This window comes from Manis pentadactyla, chromosome 6, assembly GCF_030020395.1.
Source record: "Manis pentadactyla isolate mManPen7 chromosome 6, mManPen7.hap1, whole genome shotgun sequence".
Taxonomy (NCBI): domain Eukaryota; kingdom Metazoa; phylum Chordata; class Mammalia; order Pholidota; family Manidae; genus Manis; species Manis pentadactyla.
In genome coordinates, this window is record NC_080024.1 from 29,159,838 (window position 1) to 29,182,305 (window position 22,468).

The 22,468-nt window shown below is 40.6% G+C and overlaps 1 protein-coding gene across 3 annotated transcripts in view; it reads left to right on the forward strand.

Annotated features, from left to right (window-relative positions):
• The window catches only part of METTL21A (methyltransferase 21A, HSPA lysine), a 289,359-nt gene that overhangs the window by 169,082 nt on the left and 97,809 nt on the right, over positions 1-22,468 (forward strand). For all 3 annotated transcript variants that reach the window (XM_057503645.1, XM_057503644.1, XM_057503646.1), the window contains exon 4: positions 16,520-16,643. In XM_057503645.1, coding sequence (XP_057359628.1) covers positions 16,520-16,643 — 124 coding nt within the window. The remainder of the gene's footprint in view (positions 1-16,519; positions 16,644-22,468) is intronic.

Genomic DNA, 22,468 nt, shown 5'->3' on the forward strand with positions numbered 1-22,468 from the left:
ACAATTCTGGAGGATTCAGAATCCAAAATCCCATGAGTAGGTCCCATTCACAATTCTGTTCATGCTGATACTAAGGGGTCATATCAGTTTTATAAGAAAGCAAGGGATAAGAAAGAGAACCAGCAGGTCAGCCTGCTCAAGACTGTCCGTGGCAATTTGCCTAATGCATATTTTCTATGATGGGAGAAAAAGGAATGGCTTTGTTTTGTTTCTCAGTGGGAAAGTCCCAGAATGTAATTTTGACAAAAGAGTTTGCAGGTTTTTAGGCATTGGATGTCTTGACTGTACCAAGGCAGGCTACTGTCAGGGACATTGTATTTATGGGATGTTGATAAAAGTTTTACTAATGTTTCCCCATGACACACAGGTAGGATATAAAAAAAACGAAGCAAGTTTCTGTGTGTGAGGAATGCAAACCATTTCATTTATTCTAATTTATTCTGCTTCTTTTTCATTACTCCCTCTCCTCGTCCCCACCATTCTCCACTAGAGGGCCTTCAGAAGCTCATGGGTGTTAAGTAACAATATCCTGAATAAAAGTATGTAGAAGGTATATTAATACACTACTCAGAACTGTCCCAACCCAGATCTTCTCCTCCCACTAATACTGACCAAAGTCTTTGGACCAGGTTGGTAGATCTCAACTTTTTCTTCTTTTTAGATAAGGTATTTCCTAGGAAGTTTGGGAAACCGTAATGAAAACAGGCTCCCCACTGAGTTTACTCCATTGTTCCCTAGATCCAACCAGATGTATACGGTCTGTAGGGCAGACACAGAGTCACTTGAGAAATCTGTGCCCCCACCGCAGCAGGAAAGTTGTCTCAATAATCTCAAGATTTAAATGTCAGATGGTGACAGTCAAGGGTTGACTGGACCATGCTAAGTATTTTCCTTTAGGTTGCTCAGGAGTAGACCTTGAGACAAGGGTTCAAGTTGAAGTGATATTTTTGGGTGATGATGCCAGGAAACACTTGCAGTGGAGAGAAGCAGTGAGACAGGGAAGAAAAGAAGCCGATAGAGGGTATGTTATCCTGCCAGGCACCACTTTAGGCAACTGGCACTTACTCTGTCCAGGAACTCCAGAAGAGAGTATAGAACAAACCTTAGACTTTTCTCAGCTGAGAGCTGAGGAAGCTGGGATCTTTTTCCACCAAACACCCTCTGTCATTGTTTGATTCCAGGGCCATCAACACCCCAGCACTTCCAGTTGCCCTGTAGGAGGGCTGACCCATCTCTTGAAGCCAGAAAACATAAGCAGAGAATTGTAGGTATTCACAGTTAGCATCCTTTGGTGTGCAGAGGTGAGTGGATACGAATAGGGCATTGACTGAAACTGTTATAGCCTGTGCAAGAGGCACAGTTGTTAATAATCAGGATCAGCAGAAAAGCCATCTTTTGGTGGTTTTCCTATCAGTGCGTTAACAAACTTCATCTCAGACAAAAGAAAACTGAGAGATTGGCAAGTGAAACTCTAAGATACATATAGCTTGTATAATTTCTGCAAGATAACTAATACTTGCTGCTGGGTAGGTGTGCAAGAAGTTTTAGCAAGAGGAGGAATTTGATTGACAGATAGGCTTGAAGAAATCTGATTGTAGAATACACTTTGAAATTATCCATTGTGGACTTAATCTCTTTGCACAAACCCAAGAGTCCTTTAGCTAATTCCTTTCCCAATGAAGGAGCCAATCAATGTTCTTTCAGGGGAGAAAATTACTAGAGAGTCTAGTATGTGTTTTGATGCCCTAATGAGGCACTATGAATTACCCAACCCGAACCAATTAAGTCTTAGCGCAGATAGAGGGCTACTGAGGAGATGAGGACACAGCAGGCATTTAGGGCAGAATTAACTGCATCCACAGCCTGGAAACAGGCTTGGGGGGCAGCCAAACCTTGTAGGCTGTCTTCTGTCCTTAAAGTTGGCAGTCAGAATGTGATCTAGCCCAATGTTAGCCTTTGATGCTTTTGTTTCTTTGGCCTTAAATTTTAAAAATGTCTGTAAAACATAAAATATGTTTTGAACATTGCATAAGGCTATTAAAAGAGGGTGAATCATAAAAACATGGTATGTCAGAGACAATAAAGTAAGTGAAATGAACTACTGCTGACTAGATGCTTGACCTTGGGCCAGTTGCTCAGTCCTTTCTTGTCAATCAAATAGGAAGTTATAGCCCAATAATGTGGTTTTGGATTGCAGCTCAATAAGCAAGCTCTAATCTCTTGGTTACGCCTTACTGTACCATGGGAAACCAAGCACTTATTTTCATTTTAATGTGATCTCTTCCGCTGGACTGTGACTTCCTAAAGCACCCAGCACAATGCCTGGCTTAGCTTAGGAACTCAGGAGCTATGTGTTGAATAAATGTGAAATGAATAGTGAAAGAGGTTATTTCAAATACTGTGGTGCACCTAGGAATATGTGAATAAATATACCATCAACACAAATAACTGTTTTAAAGAGTGACAAAAACTGAATTTTCATCTGACCTGTGTACATTAGTGGGACAGCAGAAGCATAGCAGGAGTGTTGCCATTAGTGAGAAGGTGTGTTGTGTGGCTACTGACACATACACAGCCTTCAGAGTCAGGCAGCTCTGGGCTAGAATCCTAGCTCTGCTACTTGCTAGCTTTGTGTATTTGTACAAATTACTAACCTCTCTGGGCTTCAGTTTCTTCTTCTGGACCTTATAGGTTGCAAAAAGGATCTTGTAACTCTGCAACATCTAGAAAGACTTGAGAAACAGTATATTACTTAAAAGAGCCCAGTGTAAGATCATCATCACGAATACACACAAAGTCCAAAATGACGTGCAAAACTCCCTCCACTGGGTCACCTTTTGGGCTTAGTCTTTGTTGGGTACCAAAGCAGACTTTTTTTCCTGATCTCCCTCTCTCTTTTTTTTTTTCCTTTGTCATCTCCCCCAATTCTACCCATGCTATTGCTGCATTTTCCTGGCAGTAGGATTGGCCAAGGTTGGTGAAATTTTGTCCCTGTCTCCATCTTTAGAAGGTGATGATGGTGGATCACTGGAATGGTTCTCAAGGTCCTCCATGGTATAGGCATGGTGTTCTCCAAGCCATAATTATTCAGAGCAGGAATCCTTTAGCTCATATTTCCACTTCTTGTAATAAGACTTTGAGTAACTATGCTGAAGTCACTTCTTCAGGTGAATGTAGGAAGGGACAAAGGGCATGGAAAGAACAGAGAACCACTTTCAGCCACATGGTACTATGGCAATACATACATCTTTCCAGCCCCTGTCACATAGCAGATATTCAAGATGTAGTGGCTCTGTTCAGTCTTCATGGTGTTAGTGATTAAGAGACACTCTGTATCTCTACTTGCTTCACTTCTTTAAACTTGTGTTTTGAGGAAAGAAGTCCAGAATTGTGAACAAGCCTCCAAACCTGGCTAGGACAGCAAAGAAGATGGTTGACAGTTACACTATTTGGGTCAGCACCAACCCTTGGGCAAAGATCCAGGTCAATGAATTAACTCTATCTCTATCCATCTCCAAGTGGAGTTTGATATATTATCTACCTTTCTGAATATATGCTTATTTCAGGGCCATTAGTGTGTTCACACCTTCCTCTGGGAGAATTCAGCACCCCTGGCTCTCCTGCCTGTGAAGAGAGAAATGGACAATCACTTGTCCCAGAAATCCTGGGAACCTTTCTGCATTTAGCCCACTTTAAATAAAGGATCCCCATAGGAAAGCTTTGGAAAAATAACTATTTTATCTTCTTATGAAATAATTAACTACTGAGTTTGCTCTTTGTTTATATATTTCAAGAATTTGAACTCTATAAGGATCTTAAAGCAAATGTAGTCTAACTCCCCTTCCCTTTAAGGAGAAGAAGGTGTAAATTTTGGCTTGCAATGAATCCTCCATATCTTTTTCTTCCTCCTTACAGTGTTTCTGGATGCCAAGAGCTTGGTCACGGGAAAAAAATTGTAAAATTATATGTGTGTAGACTATTTTGTACAGACTGATGTTTAGAAAAATTCCTTAATATGAAACAAAGTCACAGCTGAAGTTATGTAGCTGCTTGGTGAGGTGGTGACAGGGCATAATGCTTAATATAGCTTATTTTTATTTATTTTTTTACACCCATGTAATAGCAAAAAGACACAATGACATGGAGAGCCATAAAGCCAAACAGCTCCCATTTCATTTTACAGCACAAGGCGGGGAAAGGCACAATTTGGTATCCTGACCATTTTTATAGGGGTTTGGAGACAGGTTAGACATGTCTGAAATATGTCCTTCAATTCTTAGAACTCTTTCAGGCATTCCTGCTGAAGGATGTTCCTTGGAGAAATACTCCTATAAATACAGGATGTTTTCATTACTGCATGTGGTTGATTCAGCCTGTTGGCTACATGACAGTGAGGAGAAGTGCCTGAGAAACGACTTCATATAGACTGCGTTCAAACAGTCCCCAGAGCTCCCCGGATTAGAATGGCTCTAGTGGGAGCGCTTGGAAATGAATGTTCATACATCACTTGGGTCTTTAAAAAAAGGTTTAAGGTTCCGTAGGCTGCCTCCCTAGTGCAGGGAAATGATGGAATGATAGCATGCATGGAGATGAATTTCTGCCTATGAAAATTTTCACCTCTTTATTGAGGAAAGCTATGAGAGCAATAACTCAGGTAGCAAAACAAAAAAACAAAACAAAAAACCAAACAAGACAACATGAACCCCAAATTCCAAACACAAACAAAAACAAAGACAAAAACCCATGCAAAGAGATAGCAGGAGGACTTATTTGGGGACAAATGGAAAATATGGGTTGCACATACTGCAGGCTCAGTTTGGGGGTTTTCTTTAGGTTTGTAGAACCACATGCCAATAGAGTGCAAGCTGGGCCTTTAAAAAGTTACATGTAATTTAAAATATTTGTCCATGTCTGTGTAGCTCTTAACAGTTTTCGAATACTTTTACTTCTTTTATTTGTGCCCCAAAATAACCTTAGAAGATAGGTGATATTTTCATAGATGATGAACCTGAAGCTCAGAAAGATGAAGGGACTTGCCCGAGGTTGCACAGCTAATAGGACTTTAGATCCTCCATCTCCCAGTCTGATGCTTTTTCTACCATCCTGCACTGACAAATAAAATACTGCTTCTCTGCTTTGGCAATATTGCCAGTGTTGTAAAAATGTTACAACCCCCACTTCCCTGATCAAAAATTAACCACTCTTTATTGAATAGAGATTTTATGGTGTGAAAGACTGAGGAATATAGCACTCTTGATGCAGGGTGGGGAAGAAATTGACTTAGGGCTGCAACATTTTCAGAGACGTTGAATTGGTAATGAAACATGCAATTTTGTAGTAGCTTATTGCAAAAATATAGAAATAATGGGCAGGTTGGAGAAAAGCAGAATTGTGAATTGAGAAAACTATTTACTATTATTAGATTGGTCTGTGGGCGGGATAAAATTTATGAAGAAGGGTAACCTTTGCCTGCCAAGACAAGGGTAATACAATCTCACGTGCAGAATAAAGCTAATTACCATCAAGAAGGACTTCTCTTTTTTTTTGCTTGTTGCCCTGGGTATTATAAAAATTTCTACCTATCCATCTATGTATTTTTTTCCTTGCAACACTCTAAGCAATTTAAGAACTATTGGGAGAAAGTTCAGAAGACACAAACACAAAGAAGGCTGTAGAAGAACTGGAGTCTAGCTTGATATAGAAAGCTCATCTTTTATGAGTGTGTCTGTCTTTTTATAGAGAACGTATTTAAGACTGAATTGAAAGGTGATTTCCAGGTATTTAACAGATATAAAAACCAACCAACCATTAAAAAAAAAAATCCATTAATGAAAAACACCACCAACTCGCTATGACATGCAATTAAAAGGTGAGCCCAATGCTGGCCTTCACTGTGCTAGACCTCTCATCCACGTCTTTCACTGATGTCCTTTCTGTATGTTTGACCCACTCGTCCTTGGCTTTCCTGCTGCCAGATCATCCTGACTCTTAGGTCCAGAACAGCTTCTCACTCAATACCATCAAGGCAGTTTCCCAATGTTCTCTCCTCCTTTTTTAATTTGCAAAAAAATAAAAGAATATGCAGGAAATACAAAAGATATTCTAACAAACATCTGTGTATCTTCTACCCCAAACAAGCACTAACCATAATTCTTAAGCAAGTAATACCAATAGTTTATTTATATTTACTTCCAACTCATACATTTTTTTGGGTCTTAATGACCAATCCAGTGGTGAATTTATGGTGGTTGAGAAGTCTGCATCTTAGAATATGCATATTTAAAACCAAAATTGAAAACACTACAGTGAAACAAACTTTTAAAAGGACTAAACTTTTTTAGTGAAAAGTCTAAATTATACCACATTTTGTAAAAATGTGTGGTTATGAAGTTTAGTAACTTACAGAAACATGAGATAAAGCCATTTTTAGAAAGCATATCAAAAAGAATAATTTTTGATATGCATACTAGTTCCTTTCAGGTAAATGGATTCAGAAATATTCAGAGTATGGTGTTTGAAACAGTGAGCCTTTGGTAAATATTTATTGAATGAATGCATACTATTTGCCAGGTACTCCACTGGGCACTGGAAATATACAAATAAGGAAGTTCTGAGCTCTCTATGGCAGGATTTTTGTCTAGAAAGAGACTCATAGATAGACAGTTATAATGCAACCTGGTAAGTAAACTATAGAGGTAGACAAAAGTTGCATTTTAAAAGAGTATAATGAGTTTTCTTTAACATTTTTCATAAAACTTTATGTTTACACTATTCATTTACATGATAAACCTTTTATATCAAATAATATCCTGCTAAATTTATCATAACTTTCAAATGAATAGAATGTGACTTAAAGATGGTTTACTGTAAAACAATAAGACAGAATATGTTTGTCCATCCTCCCATATTTAAAGTGTACAATTCAATGGTTTTCAGTGTCCTAGCACCATTTTTTAAAAAGACTATTCTTTCCCCATGGAATGGTCTTGGCATCCTTGTTGAAAATCAATTGACCAATATATGTGGGCTTATTTCTGGGCTCTAAAATTTAATCCATTGGTCTATAGTTCATTGATTGATCTTTATGGCAATACCACACTGTCTTATTTACTGTAGTTTTATAATAAGTTTTAAAATCAGAAAGTGTGAGTCCTCCTACTTTGTTTTTCTTAATTAAGACTTTTAAGATCAGATTGTCAATTTCTATAAGGAAGCCAGCAGGAATTTTGAGAAACCAAATTTTTAAAATTGAATTTAAAAATGTATTATTCCATTATTAAAAAAAAAAAAAACTCTAAATGCCAAAGGAAACATTTAGACATACACTGTGGTTTTATAGCACTTAAAAACCCTATTCATTCATTATTGAACTTTGTTAACATGAACACAGATTGAGCAAAAGCGCTTCCCTTTAGTTAGACACACATCCTGGAAAAGTCACTGGGCTTCTCTGAACCTATTTACTAATTTATTTAAAAGTGAGATAAATTGTAGTACATTAAAGTAAGAACTAGACACTATTAGAAGAGTGGGAAGGCGAGCCACAGAGTGACAGAAGAATCTGCAATACTTCTATCTGACAAAGGATTTGCATTCAGAATGATAAAGAAGCAAATAAGAAAAAGGCAGACCACTCAATAAAAAAGTGGACAAAAAAGCAGACACACCACTAAAAAGGACATGCAAATTAAAAGGTACCTACCTGTAGGCTGAAGAAATGACCCCCCAAATTCACTTCTTAATCCCCAGAACCTGTCAATATTACCTATATGGCAAAAGATATCTAATGAACCCTATGTGCAATTACATGTGTTCTTATAAGAGAGGGACAGAGGGAGTTTTGTCCCAGACACACACACAGAAAATGTGACACACAAAGAGAAGCACAGGTTGGAGTGTTGCAGCTGCAAGCTAAGGAATGCCAGCATCCACCAGAAGCTGGAAGAGTCAAGAAATGGGTTTTCTCCAAAAGCGTCTAGATGGAGTATAGCCCTGCTGACTCCTTGATTTCAGACTCTGGCCTCCAGAACTGTGAGTGAATAAAGTTATGTTGTTTTAAGCAACCAAGTATGTGGTAATTTGTTGCAACAGCCATATGATATTCACATCCTTGGGTAGGCCTGTCGCACATTGATTCTGGATTTGCCATGTGACCTGCTATAGTCAATGAGACATTATTAGCAGGATGCATGCAGAAGCTTTGACAAGTGCTTGCACATTGGGGCTCTAGCCCTTGGAACGTTCCTTTCTGGAAACCAGCTGCAGTGCTTGTAAAAAAGCTTTGATTCAGTGGCTGAATGTTGAAAAGCCACATTGAGAAAGTACCTGAAGGATCAGTCTGTCTAGAATGCTTCAGTCCCAGCCAATCCCCTAGCTCAACAAAACCACACAAGTGACCTTAGCTACATCGGGCTGGGCAAAAAAACCACCCAGCTGAGCCCAGTCAACCATAGACTTGAGAGAAATAATAAACTGTTGTTTTTGAAAACCACTACCTTTTGGGGTGGTTTATTACACAGCATTTGGTAACTGAAACAGATGAAAAAAAAATGGATGAGTAAATGAAGAAGGGATACTATTTTGTAGTGTGATTGGGGCTATAAGAAATTAAACAGGATGATGGTATAAAGAATAGGAAAATTCAGAGAGCCTGATGTGCACACATTTTGAAGACTTTCAAGTCACATGGAAGGTCTTCTTAGGGCGCTCTATATGGATACTGAGGAATTAACTGTTTCTTATTGAGAGAGTCGAATACTGTGGAAGATCAACAGCAGGGGAACAGCTCTGGATTTTGAAGATTTGGACTGATCATAAGAAGCTTCTTTCGACTTTGGGCAAAGCACTGTTCCTTTGTGAGCCTGTCTTCTTATCTCTGATGGGGGGATAATAACATTTCTCTTGCCTACCCTCCAGCATTGTCGGGGAGGTTATACTTGGTAATGTTTGCAGAAGTACTGCAATGTTTTAAAATGTTATTTAAGTGAAACCATTTCTATGAAGAAAAGACATTTTGATCATCCATTCACTTTCCGAAACTTCTGCTCTGCCCACAAGATGATACATTCAAAGTCTGTGAAATAAATTTTATCACCATAACGATAGTCAGTCTGTATATTCTATTGGCACAGTCTATGTTACATATTAGCTATTTATTTATTTATTTAGCATCCATTGGGACAATGGTTCTGCAGTTTGAATAATCCACAAAATTGTTGTCACTGAAAGCTGATATTCTCTATGTTGATAATGAAGAAAAACACCAATGAACAGCCTTATTAGTGTAAAAAGTCACACAGTTCAAAGCTTCTATCCCATTAGGAAAAAACTCAATGTATGTCATGTCACATTAATAAATACTGCATGTGCAAAGTGTACCTTGTATTAACAGTAAATTCCCCCATGGAAAATTAATTTGCTTTTAAATTTTAATTTACTTTTTTTTCTTCTATAGATCATAGTTAGGGTTTTTCTTTTCTCATCCCTTTTCTTTTACAAAGAATGCAAGTTTATACGTGAAATACATCATTCCCTGAAACAAACAGCAAAAAGAGGAACAAATGCAGAAGAAAAAAGGTATGCAGAAATAAAAGGGAAAAAATAACAAATTGGTCATTAAACGGAAAAAGATGCACGAGATAAAAGCAAGGGAGGCAAGACGAGTATCTACTATATTGGGCCTTGGTGCAGATGTAAGTATAAAATGCTCCACAAGTCCTGTAATTGAGAAAATCTATCAAATGTCCTGACAGCTGTTCGGGCATTTCCAGAAGCGATAAAACTTGAATTTATTTCGCTCCTAGAAAAGGGGCAGTATCACCTTCTGGCGGCTTTAATGAAATGCCATAAAATTCGAGGAAAAACTGTGTTGTAAAGTCATAAAAAGGTAGTCGGAAGTAGATTGTTGGAAATGCTGTGGGAGGGGTTGCTGGGTCTGAAGAGTGACCGAAGGGGATCGGAGACCGCTCGGCGCGGTCAGCAGCGAGGCGCTGGGTTTCAAGTTGGCTCCTGACCCCTGCAGGTGGGGCTCCAGGCCCGTGGCCAGTGCGATGAAATGGGCCGCGCAGCCGGCCCGCTGCCCCTCCCGCCTGCCCACTCTCAGAACTTGGCCACTGGCGTCATGGCTCTCTGACTTTCCCTCTGCGAGACCTGGACTAATAAAATAATAAACCCTTTTCAAGGCCCACCTACTCTGTCTGTATTTTGTAGAGGTGACCAGCAGGAGTATTCTCACCTGCATTTCTTCAGACAGAAATACAGAAAATTGTAACGGATGGTCCCCAACCATAAGGTCCCCTTCCCTAGCTGCAGACCTGGGTGGGAGGCTTCAATTCCTACACAATCAATACTCATAGTCTGCTTTAGAATCTGATTATTCAGGGTTGGCTCAAACTTAACTTTCTCCCCATTCCCTCTGGCCTTGGGTCTGCTCTCGGATATTACATCTGGGGGTCTGCTTTTTCTCACAGATGATTAGCCACGAGGAGGGCAAGGATAGTCTGGAAGCTCCTTTTTCACCCCTTTGGAGCCTTGCCTCATGCTTTGCACATAGTAGGAGCTTATTAGATATTTCCACAGGTAATAAATACAGTTTGTTGGGAGCCTCAGACTGTCAGGTAACGTCTTCTGTTATCCAGCTACTACTGTGCTTGAATAGCTACCCTTGGTGCCATCTATAGAGGCATGAGCTAAATTCATTTAAGATTATCGTACAGGGAGCAGTTACATAGTGTTTCATATTATACTTTCCAAGTTTCATATTTTAATAAAGTCATATTAGATCCACATAAAGAATATTCCATTTCAAAGATAAATAAACAGGCCCTGAGTCTTGCAGTAAATTTTTTTGGTTCATCAAGCTTTGTGCAAAGATTATGAAATTAAATTGTAAACACTGAGAACAAGGGTCTTAAAATGAGGGGTTTATATATGAAGAAGATAAAGATATGCCTAACAGACAATGTTATTCAAAAAAAAGATGGTAAAAAGAAAGGTATTATAATGGCAGTGGCTCAAAGAAAAATTTTAGCAGAGACCTCTTGTGACTGTCCTAGTTAAAAACTAAGCGAAAAAAACTAACTAAATAAAATTAAGAAAATGATCTTGGAACAGTGCAATAGAAGTGGGAGGATCAATAAAGGTAATGAAGACAAAGGAAATGAAAATGGATTGTGAATTTTGAAAGTGGGAGTGGCTATTTTTTTCTTTAGTGAACTGATGACCTTGAGCCGGTGGCATAATGGGGAAATTTCTGCAGTATAGGTTTGACCCAAACTGTAGCTTAAAGGAGTATCAGTAAGAATGCCAATCTTTAGAAAACCTTGTGAGCTCTATTATTGAGTTATGACTGTCACTTGAGCAGTGTCTTCAATGGAATAAGATATAAATTTCCCCAAGGCAGGAGCGAGTGCTTGGAAGCCAACAAAGTTTAGTGATCATCCCTTCATCCTTCTGCGCTCAAGTCTTTTGTCAGCTTCAGAACTAGGAAGTCAGCTATTAAGTTAGAGATGAAATAATGCCAGCCTCCAGATGTGACTGCCTCACACTCCTGACTTGAGCCAGATGTGCCCAAACTGCCACATCCATCATGATTAGAGGGGTGGGCAAGCGTCATACCAGGCACCCGGAGGAATCCTGATTTCTGCTCGTTCGCACAGGGAGACTGCCTCCCAAGTGGGGAGTCACTGCACAGGGGGCAGGGGTTTCTGGTGAAGCCTCCTCAGTATTCCTGTAAAAGGAAGTATAAATTTTATTTTTGTGGATAACTGATCCCAGCTCTCAGTTCCAATGATTTCCATTAGGTCATTGAAAATGCTCTTTGCACAGCTGTATTTAAGCAGCTACCCCTGGTCCTCTAGTGGTCCTGCCTCCTTGGTACAGAAACTGTCCTTGCTGAATTGCTTTCTGTCTTGGAGTAAAGCCTGCCACTTTCCTCTCTTCTCTCTTCCATCCACTTTTGGTTTGTGGAAAGCTTGAATTGGCTCCGTTGGTGTGGAATTAATATTGAGGGCAACACAGAAAGACCTTGGATATCCACTAGTTTTTTAGAGAACATGAACCAATTCATGGTATTGGTCATGGAGGACGGTGGGCAGGCTGGACTAAAGTCCCAGAGCAGACTTATGGGCACTTAGGTACAGTTACCCTGGGCTAGGCGTGAGCAGGTCTCCAAGTGAGCCTAAGAGGCCACAGATGATACTGTCCTGCGGATTAGAGCCTATCAGTCATCTGTCTTTCACAATTGGAGGTGAGACGGGATAATGGAAGGTGTGAGAACCTGGAAGCTGCTGTTGGACCTGTGTAAAAAATGTGTGTGTTCCTTCAGTCATTTCCTTTGCTGCCTGCAGTCCATGTAACTGCGACAGGTTCCGTCAGGTATAAGTCGAGTCATAGTTGAAGTATGATTGGTAAGGAGTGAGCTGTGTCCCGTATGTTGTTGAAGGGTCCTATTTATTAGGAAGTTTTATTTAGAGCCGTAAACTATACTTTGTGAATCCTACAGGACACCTCCAGGAGCAGGGGTGGCTGCTCAAAGAGTGACGTCTTTGTTGAGTGTAATGATAATAATTAGCTGGATTGCATGGTTCCTTTTCATGTTAACTAAAAGAAAAAGGACAGAGGCAACAAAAATGGTCATATGCATGTTCTGGTGTTTTAGGATGACCAAGCATGATAGGTCACTTCTAAAAATCCCCAGAAAACATGGTGCGTTTTATTCGGGCATGGATATTAAGATGATTTGAAAAGAATCTCAAGAATATTCTAACATTTCTAATTGGCACTCCATTACTTATAAAAACTGCACATTACTCTCTGAAGTGTTTCTAATGTATTCTTCACCTTGACAGTGTGGAAAAACTTCCATCTCCTCTCACTCTTTCTAAAGGGAGGGAGTGAGGGAAGGAGAGACAGAGAGAGAGAGAGAGAGAGAGGAAATGGCAAATGAGAATCATGAACAATTTTAGTTCATTCGGAAGTTGAGGAGACTTATTTTTCAAATGCATTCTCTGAAATCCAGATTCCTATAACAGATGCTCTCAGCTCCCAAGCTCTTTTCATCTGTAATTCAATTTCCTTCTAAACATGATGCCAACATCTGTTGCAATGCAGATATGTACTGGAGTACCTGCAATTTCTCTGTCAAGCTCAGTGTCATGTTAAAGAGCTGTGAACTTGGCAGGGTTGGGGAGCAGACGCCTGAATCTACAGGGCTGCAGGCGGGAAGAAATTTAAAGACTCTTTCATGGTTCTGATGTCTCAGCATCTTTTCCTCTGACACTGAGGCTCTTGTTAAAGGTTTTCGAGGGAACATAAAGTGTTGATTTAATAGTGCAATTGATTGTTGTAGCTTCATTTCTGGAGCCACCTCAAATCAGCACATGCTAAGACTTAGCAGAGAGGGAGAGATTCTGTCTTCAGATTCTTCCTGACAGGATGGATTAGATAAATTACCACACAATTCTCTACAGTATTTTAAAAACAAAGACAAAGCAGTGCATATTGCATTTAAAGATGCTGATCTTCGTGGTCCTCTTTCATCCCCTTCCCCAGCATGCCTATAAAGCATGGCCGTCTGAGTCAGGGATTGAGTTCAATTATTCCATCATTAATTGATTGACTAAATAAATATTTGTCAAGTCTTTATTCTGTGGCTGGTATTGTGCCAGGTGCTGGAGATAGAAAAGTTGATATGACCTGGGGTCCATCTTTAGGGAATTTCAGTAGTATTTCATTTTAGAAAAAGTGTTGAGCCTCATCCAGGCTCCAAGGTGTGAATGAAGACAGGGTTTTATGCCAAAGGAAAATTGATAAATTCTGGTAAGAATATAAACCTATTATTGGTAGCAGAAATATGTTTTTGGGCTCCATAGGACAGAAGGAATCTTTACTATATACCAACTAATTTGGAGCTGGTGGAGAGAATGGAATATTCCTTCCCACTCTGCCTCTCCCATTGCAGACAATCAGCTGACATCTGAAGCATGACACTTGATTATCCATGTCATTTCTCTAGGTGGCTTTGCAGGGGCTATGCTAGAGTCATGAAATCATCCAGGCCTTTAAAAGGTTTGTCATAACATTTAACCTGGACACCTTCTCTGCCAATTATGATCATTTCAGTTTTGTACGATGCCATCAAAGGGTTCAGTGAGCTGCGTGAATGTGTGGTTTGTGCCATTCTGTACTGACTCAGGGATGAGTCGTGCTATGAGAGCCAGCCCAGCCATGACTGGCAATAGGAGGAGACAGAGGCCATAGTCACTGAGTTGCTTGAAGGTGGGTCTGGTGTAGAAGATAGATAAAGGGAAGTCTAAATTAATAATGAAAAATTTTAAGGAATTTCCTTTAATTAAGATATTGCAAGCTGTTGGTCTTGGGATGAACCTGGTTCAGGAATTTCCTTTAAGAAAGATATTGCAAACTGTTGGTTCCAGGCTGAACCTGGCCCATAGATGCGTTATATTGAGCATGTATTATATTAAATTTTTAAAAAAGTTGTTTGCCAGCATATAAAAGCTGGAAGATTTCACATTAAGCATCTATCTTCCTCTAACAATTGGAACATTGAGTAACACAAGGCTTACATTGCTACATGGCAAGCATGAGCTGGAGCTGAGCTCCTGCTATCCCCTTACATGGGACATGTATTTTTCATATTACCCCAGTCCCCACTACTCCATATTGTCTCACACCCATCTTGCTTCATTATTCAGTTACCTGTCTGGTCCTCCATTCTATGAATTAATTAAACAAAAATTAGTTTTAGGCAATCAAGAAGTTTTTATTGGGTCACTTCTCTACTTTTATGAGATTGTTAGGTGCTGTGGGAGGAGCAAAAGGTATTCCCATCCAAATGAAGAAGAAGAGAGTAACATGTTCAACAATTTGAAATATAGCCTAGAAAAGACCACAGGTCAACAGAAGAATTCAGAGAAAGGGACGTCATTGGTATTCTTAGTTATTAGGCTTCTGTATTTTATTGCTTCTGTTTTTTCAGAAAAAGAGAAAAAACATTTCTCTTTCATGAAAAGGAAGTTCTTAGGAAATTTAGAATGTAGCTATTTAACACATCTAAGTGTATAAGACATCTATATTCTAGTCACATTTTCCAGAAAACCTTTTTGTTGTGCAAAATAAGAACCCCATCCCAGGCAACAAGTATTATTTATACCTGAGAGAATATAAACAGAAACGATGCCGAAGAGACTGTAGAGATTTGGAAGAAGGATCAACAATCCTAGTTGTATTCTACAACTTTGGGGGGGATCATACAGAAAATCTAATGCTTTAAAAGGATTGTAATTATTGAGAAAGACCTGGGCAGTGTTTTAGAATTCTAGGTTTAATTTAATATCTACTCTCTGGCTAGGCTAGACTTGTGGTCTGGGTTTGCTTTATGAGAGCAAGGCTGTACAGAAGCAGGAAAGGTCAAGGTCTTATTGGCATTAAATAGGGCAACAGTTGGCTACCTTCCTAGGAGCAAACTCATAGTTCATTATGCCACCATTTTGCTTATATCTGGAAACGAGAACTCGTCAGCACCGCTGGAAAATTTAAAGCATTAGCACTGGCTGGGAAATTCTAGTCTGTCATATGATTTAGTGCATACATGTATATGTGTGAGATGCATATAGTGAGCAGTGAAGTACCTGCTACTAGAAGCACTTCTAGTAGTGAATGCTGATCAGTGAGGACAGTGGGCAGCTAGAAGAATCAGGGGAGTCCTTGTTTGAGCCTTAATAAAAGTTAACATTTATTGACCATTTATTACATCTTACACACTGTGCTAAGTGCTTTACATGTTTTGTTTAATCTCACAACAACCTTATGAAGTAAGCTCAAGTAATACACCCCTTTACAGATAAAAAATGGAGGTGGAGAATGGTTAAGTGATTTATCCATGGTCATCAGCTAGCAAGAGGCACCAGTGGGTCCTGAATCCAAGCACCAGGCCTGCGTCTGAACCACTAATTACCAGGCCACACTTCAGGTTCCATGTGCCTTGGTCTTTCACTGTATGGATTACCAGCCCTCCAATTTTTACTTTTGTGAAGGAATGGGTTAATTTTTCTAGTCTGGGTCATTCATGAGTTTGCAAGCAGCCCCCAGCCTGAGGAAAGTCCCCAGTTGTTTACTTTAATTCTATTGTACTTCCAGCCATTGCTGGAGGAAATCACAAAATCTGGGCAAACGATTTCATCATAAAGATAACCCAAGCTCAGAAAGGGCCCCCAGAGCTGCTGAGTATCACTGGCATTTGTTGGTAGGGGGTCCAGCACAATACCTGCTTCAGATATGCCAGCATCTTAGTGGTAGTCCAGCTCTACCCCTACAGGATTAGAGACCTTGGCAATTGACTTTTGCTCTAGTTCACTGAGAACCTGAGACCTGTGTGACCTGTGAAGATCCAGTGGCTTTTGCTCTCACTTTAGAGATTATCATCTTCTATTGTCTTTACTTAAAAAAAATTAAAATCATTTCCTTGTCAACTCTTATCATGTTCCCAATTTTCTTTAAGAGACAGAAACTTCAGTGATACCATGCAGTCCTGTGGTAGCAGCAGACTGGCTATCATGGGCTCTGGCATCAGAATACTGGGGTTCAAATCCCAGCATTGCCTCTTGCTCTCTGTGTGACCTTGGGTAAGTTCCTTAACCTGTCTGTGTCTCAATTTCTCATCCCCCTGTATGGTTCTCAAGAAGTTTAAAGTGCATTATTATGAATAAAGTTCTTAGAAGAGTGCCTATTATAATTAAGCACTCAGGTAAATGTTACTTATTACTACCAGAATGGGCATGTGGAGATCTCTCATCCTGTATCTGTGGATCGAACAAAGACACAGAATTACATAGATCTTAACATCACAATCAGAGGCCGAGGAAACAGAGGTTATCACCAAAAGGACGTGCTTAATGGATGAGGAAGTATCCGACTATAGTAGGTTAAGTTCAGAATAATAAAGGGCTGGAACAGAGCTTCATTCCCAGCAGCTATGGCTGAGGACTCTAAAATCTAGAATTCTTCCCAGTTTGATGCAATGTCCTCCTGCCATACTAACTTGACTGGTTCTGATATAATTCTGATTATATGCAATCAGATATGCAATATGCCCTTTAAAGGAAGTTGGGAGCATAAGCGCACGCAGAGCATACTAAAGCTGAAAGGGCTTTGGGATCCTACTCTAACTTCCGTTTCTGCAGGCCAGGGGAGCTCATGGTAATACTGGTGGGCTGGCCTAATTCAGAAAACAGCGGGCTCCTAGACCCAGGGAGACGGCGTGAAGCGGAGGTTCAAAGAGACATATGCTGTTTGCTGACTCATTTTGTGCGTTTCCTGTGTGGTTCTCGCGTCTTCCAGTCTAAGTTACTGACTCAGCTTAACCCTGCTTAGCTTGCAAGACCTTTCAGGGAAATCAGAGCAGGAGATGCAGTCACTGCAAGTTGTCACCCATGATTAAGGAGCCAGAGGGAGTGATTTATGTGGAAAGATTAAAATCCCTAAATATGGATGACTGGTGCTGCCTTGATTGAGTGGGGCTTCAGATACTTGCCAACTCCCCTGTGGGGAAGCTGCGGATTCAGTAGGCGCAGGACTGATTTGGAGGACTTGAAGGGTGATGCAGGCGGAAGAACTGTGATGATGTGAAAACGGCATTACTTCCCGATGGAGCTGAAAAACCAGACTCGGACAGGATATTCTTCTATGGCTTTTATTTTGTCAGGCCGCTGGCCATCTCTGAATTTTCTCCATGTGGAACTTGGAGCTCTGTGCCATCAGACAGACAGACCCAGTGCCCTTGCCCCTTCCTCTGCAGTGTTCCCCTCTCCTGGGGCTCCCTTTTCTCCCTCCACTGGCCTTCCACTTGGGCCCCTCACGTGGTGTCTCTCCTGCTCCCCACGTTCCCGGTGCCACTCCTCACCACTCCTAGTCAAGGGGAGTCTCAGTGCCCTGGTTTTAGGCAAGGACTGTGCAGCTAGACTTAGTTGGATACATTATTTCCTATGAAAACTGTAAGCCAGATATTTGACTGAATCTTGCAGGTAATACTGACCATCCCTTTGCAAATGTTGGGACTTTTCAGCACTTCCTGTGTGTGTGTGTTCATTTGAGCATACAGAGAGTGGAGGGAAGGTAAGGGTGCCTTTCAGCAGCCTGCACGTGACCCTGTGCAGGCCGCAGTGTACTCCCAGCATGGCTAAGCATGGATGTGGGTCACTGACTAATGGCACTGGTCAAGGAGTACTTCTTAAGGAAGTGATGCTGAAGCTAAGGGTGAGCCAGAGTTACCAAGATAACGGGGTTGAAGGGAAGGGGGATGGTTCCAGCGTTTCTAAGGAAAGTCTATTTTTTAATAGTCTACCCCAAGTCATGATTTGGACAACATGGTCACCATACCAGTAGCTGTAATAGACTAAATGCATAAACGGTGTCCTGGCTTCAAAAATTCTTTTTTTCTAAAGAACAAGCCAAAGATAACCTATCTATGCTTCTTCCCTGCTTCAGTGGCCTTCCTGTAGAACACCAAGCCCTCTTCAGTCTTCTCCTGACTCTTCCCTAACATGCCTTGAGCTCTTGCCTTTACAACTCAACACCATTCCCTTCGGGACCTCTGCATTCTTGAAGAGTCTCCCTTTTTGTTCCTGGATTATCCCTTCACTGTTTAGATTTGCCTATCAAGCTTTTGGCTTTTCTGCTAAGGTCCTCACCTCTTCTAGGAAGCCTTCCATGATTGAGTTAGGGGTATCTTCCTCTATTGCATTATAGTGCATTGTTCTTGTCTCTGTTTGGCACATATTTCAACATCATATTTATTTAAATATAAGTTGCCCTTTCTACCCTGTGAGCATATTCTATTCTTGGATGCTCAGTGCCTAGAAGAGTGTTGAACAAAAGATACGCGCTAAGTAAATGTTTATTGAATAAGTGAATAACTGGTTGCATACCTATGCATACAATTCCATAATTGTAGTGTGTATGTATAAACACTTCATAGATTAGCAATACACTGGAGCTCAGATGGTGGAACATTTTAGACCTTCTGCTTTGTTGAGTAACTGAAAAAAATGTGCATACATTTAATTACTTAGCCCCAAGTAGTATAACTATTTTTTTTAATGGGTAAATTGCAGGTGTCTCTCTTTAAAAATAATTTTATTAAGTATGATAAGATTTATTTTTTGGCTTATATCTGTTAGGTTATTATAGTATTTTTAAATATCTGGCTTAGATCACTTGAAATTCTCAAATTATACTTTAAGCAGCTATTAGCATAATGATATTATCTATTAATAGAGATTCCTACAGGAGTAAAGGTACCTGCAATTTACATGAAATCAGAAAACTTGGAATGATTACTAGCATCACAACAAACCCAGCATGACTATTGTAGTGACTACATTTCCCATCACTGTAATTATCTCCTGAAACTTTTATTGGGAACATTGATTGCCATTTGCTCACCCATTCACTTTGAGAAAGTGGAATGATGAACAAGTGCCAGGAGTGAAATAGTAGCTGCGCAGGTCCTGTGGAAAATGTGGGTTGGATGACTACAAAACAAACCACTTGTATTGGTCAGAACTGTGTGACCATTCTGGGTCACAAAATACATGACAGATTCCACGTTTCTTTTTATCAAGAATTTCAGTGAAGAAGATGGATGAGAGATGGTGATTTTCTAAGAGAAAATATAGAATGATGATTTATCTTTGAAGAGCATTAGGCGAATGTCTCGTGTCCCCCTCCCCCACACAGTGTACCATTTGTGTTCACCTGTCTGAAGGAAGCTCCAGGTTCTGCTTCCTCATTATCTTCGAATCCACCCACTTCTCTCCATCTTCACTGCTGAGTCTGTAAGCCAGGCCACCATCGGCTCTCCACTGGACTCCTGCAACTGCCTTCTGCTGGCTCTCCCCATTTCTAACTGTACTTCCTGCCCATTCATTCTTTCTACTGCAGCCAAAGTGCTTTTTCTAAATAGCAAATTTGATCATGTCGCTCTCCTGACAGACTCACCACGCCCCTGTGGAATTCTTCATATACCCCAAGGGAAGACCAGGGGCTCCTGCTAGGCTCTCCTTGTGGACCATGGCTCCACTTTCCCGTCCCTCCCCAGCTAGCCCCTAATCACTCTCCAGGGTTAGAGGTTCCCCTCTGCACCTCAAGGGCATCCTGTGCTGACTCCTCTTTTAACACTTGCCACACTGTCCTGAAATTGCCTCTTGACCTCTCTGTTTCTGCCACTGTTCTGTAAATTCAATGAGAGCAGGTCTGTGTGATTCATCTTGTATCCTTAGCACTGAACATGGAGCGATGATAGCCAGCCATGGCGTAGAGAGGGAGCCCTCCTGTTTCCCAATTTCGCTTGTTGCTGCCTTTAATTCAGGTCAAAGGCTAAGTGTTTATTTAGCCCCAGGATCTATTTCTAGACATTTTCCTTGCACAAGTGGAGTTTTTTGGAAGATGGCTCAAAGCACAGAATGAAAAGTGAGACCGTGGTTCTAATCAGGTTGTTCAAGTACAGAAATTGTTACTGTGAGGGATCATGTTTCGTCTGTTTCTTCCAGAGGCAGGCAGGAAGGACTAGAAGCTGATAGAGCAGAACTGCAGACTGTGAGTGAGTGCGACTGTGTGCGTGTGCATGTGTGTGTGTGTGTGTGTGTGTGCCCACACATGCCCAGGTGGGTGTCTGGGTGTATTGTGTTACCAAGCTCAAGGATGGGTTAGCTTTGTTATAATGCCTGTGAGTTCTTGTGATAAAGCAGCTGCTGATCTCTGCTTTCTTATGACCTATATATGTCATAATGGTATGTACCAGAAAGAGAAAAGTTGCAAATCCTAGAAGGTTACCCTGAGATGTCTGATATCTACTGTAGCCCAGATTTTATGACTCAAAAGGATTTTCTAGTCTCTTTGAATATGGTTATATAAATGTGTTTATGTGATTGGCGATGGGCCAAACCAATTTAGAAGGATGTAGCTTATATCAAGAATATGAAATTGCAGAATATGAAAAAAGTAACCCAGGATATGCATTTACAGGTAGGTTGTAGAGATCTTGAATTTTTTGCATTTATTAAAATTATTTTGCACATCACATCTTTTTTACCCCTTTTTTAAAAAAACTTGTTTTTCAAAGTTTCCCTGACAGCTCACGTGAGGCCTCTCTAGAGGTATGATATACAAATATTGTTGGCTCCCTTCTTTCTGTTGGTCTAACAGATAAGTGTAGAAATATTCTCCTGCCATTTCTTAGCCCTGTAATGCCATAGGCACCTTGAGCCTCAAAGCTCCCTTTGTCTAACAATGGTACAAATTGGGTAATGCATTTGAACAAGTCTGGTGGATTCCTGCCAGGATGCAGATAGAACAAGAAGCAAAGGATTTCACTTCCTCCCTGGCCCTCCCAACGCTGGGTCCACATTGTCCTATGCAGAGGCTTAGCAAGCACCAGGCAAGTTGGCTTAGAGCTAGATCACAAAGCATCTAGATGCATGTGCATTTGCATTTTTTCTTGAAAACGATCAGGTGGTGAGAGCTTGCCTTGGGCCGTTGGTAAGAATGTTGGTGATTACCTAGCCACCTGAACAATTTCTTCTTTCCCCAGTTTTCTATTTGGGGATTTGTGTCTTATTTCTTTAAGCAAAATAGCTGACTCGTCTCTGACTTCTGGGAATAATTGAATTCTCATGGTGGGGACTAAGTAACTGGAGAGCAGCAAATGAAAATTTCACTTGGAAACACACTCAGTCACCCACACGCAGACATGTGGGCTTGTCCACAGTGCTCTCTGTGGTTTGGAGAGAGAGAGTTGGAGGATATTCATGGATTATTTTCCTTTTTAATTTTCCAACACATTTTAGGTTAGAAATGTCAATGGGGGTGTGGGAATGTGAAACTTTGCATGTCAAGAGACATGTGGGTTTTTAAAAGTTGAGAAATACAGTGACAGAGAGAAGTAGGGTCATTTAGTAATCTATCCAGCCCTCACTTTTATGGAAAAGCTTTGCGTTGGTAGAGAAGGAAATCAGAAAGGCAAAGAAACTAACATTATTGAAATGCTCAATTCATGTCAGTGTGCTTTGAGTGAATCAGCATATTTAATCCTCACAACAAGGCTGCTATTCCTCCTGTTTGGGGACAAGAAGATGAGGATTAGAGAGATTAAGTAGCTTGCTCAAGTACACCTATCTGGTAAGAGACAGATTTAGGATTTGAACCCAGATTTCTCTAATGCCAAATATAGCTCCAATTATATCACTTTAAATCATTTGGGGGGCAAAAAATCTACAGTCTGCACAAGTGTGGGACCTGGAATTGCTGTTCCACCTCATTACAGCGTCTTTGCTCCCTTGTCTGCCTGCCTCCCGCCTTCCAGAGCCTCCTCACTGCTGGGTGGCTCCAGGGGCTTCCCGAGGAAGGCAGGCCTTCCTTCCCTTTGGAGTTGTGCACGGCACCAGCATGTATC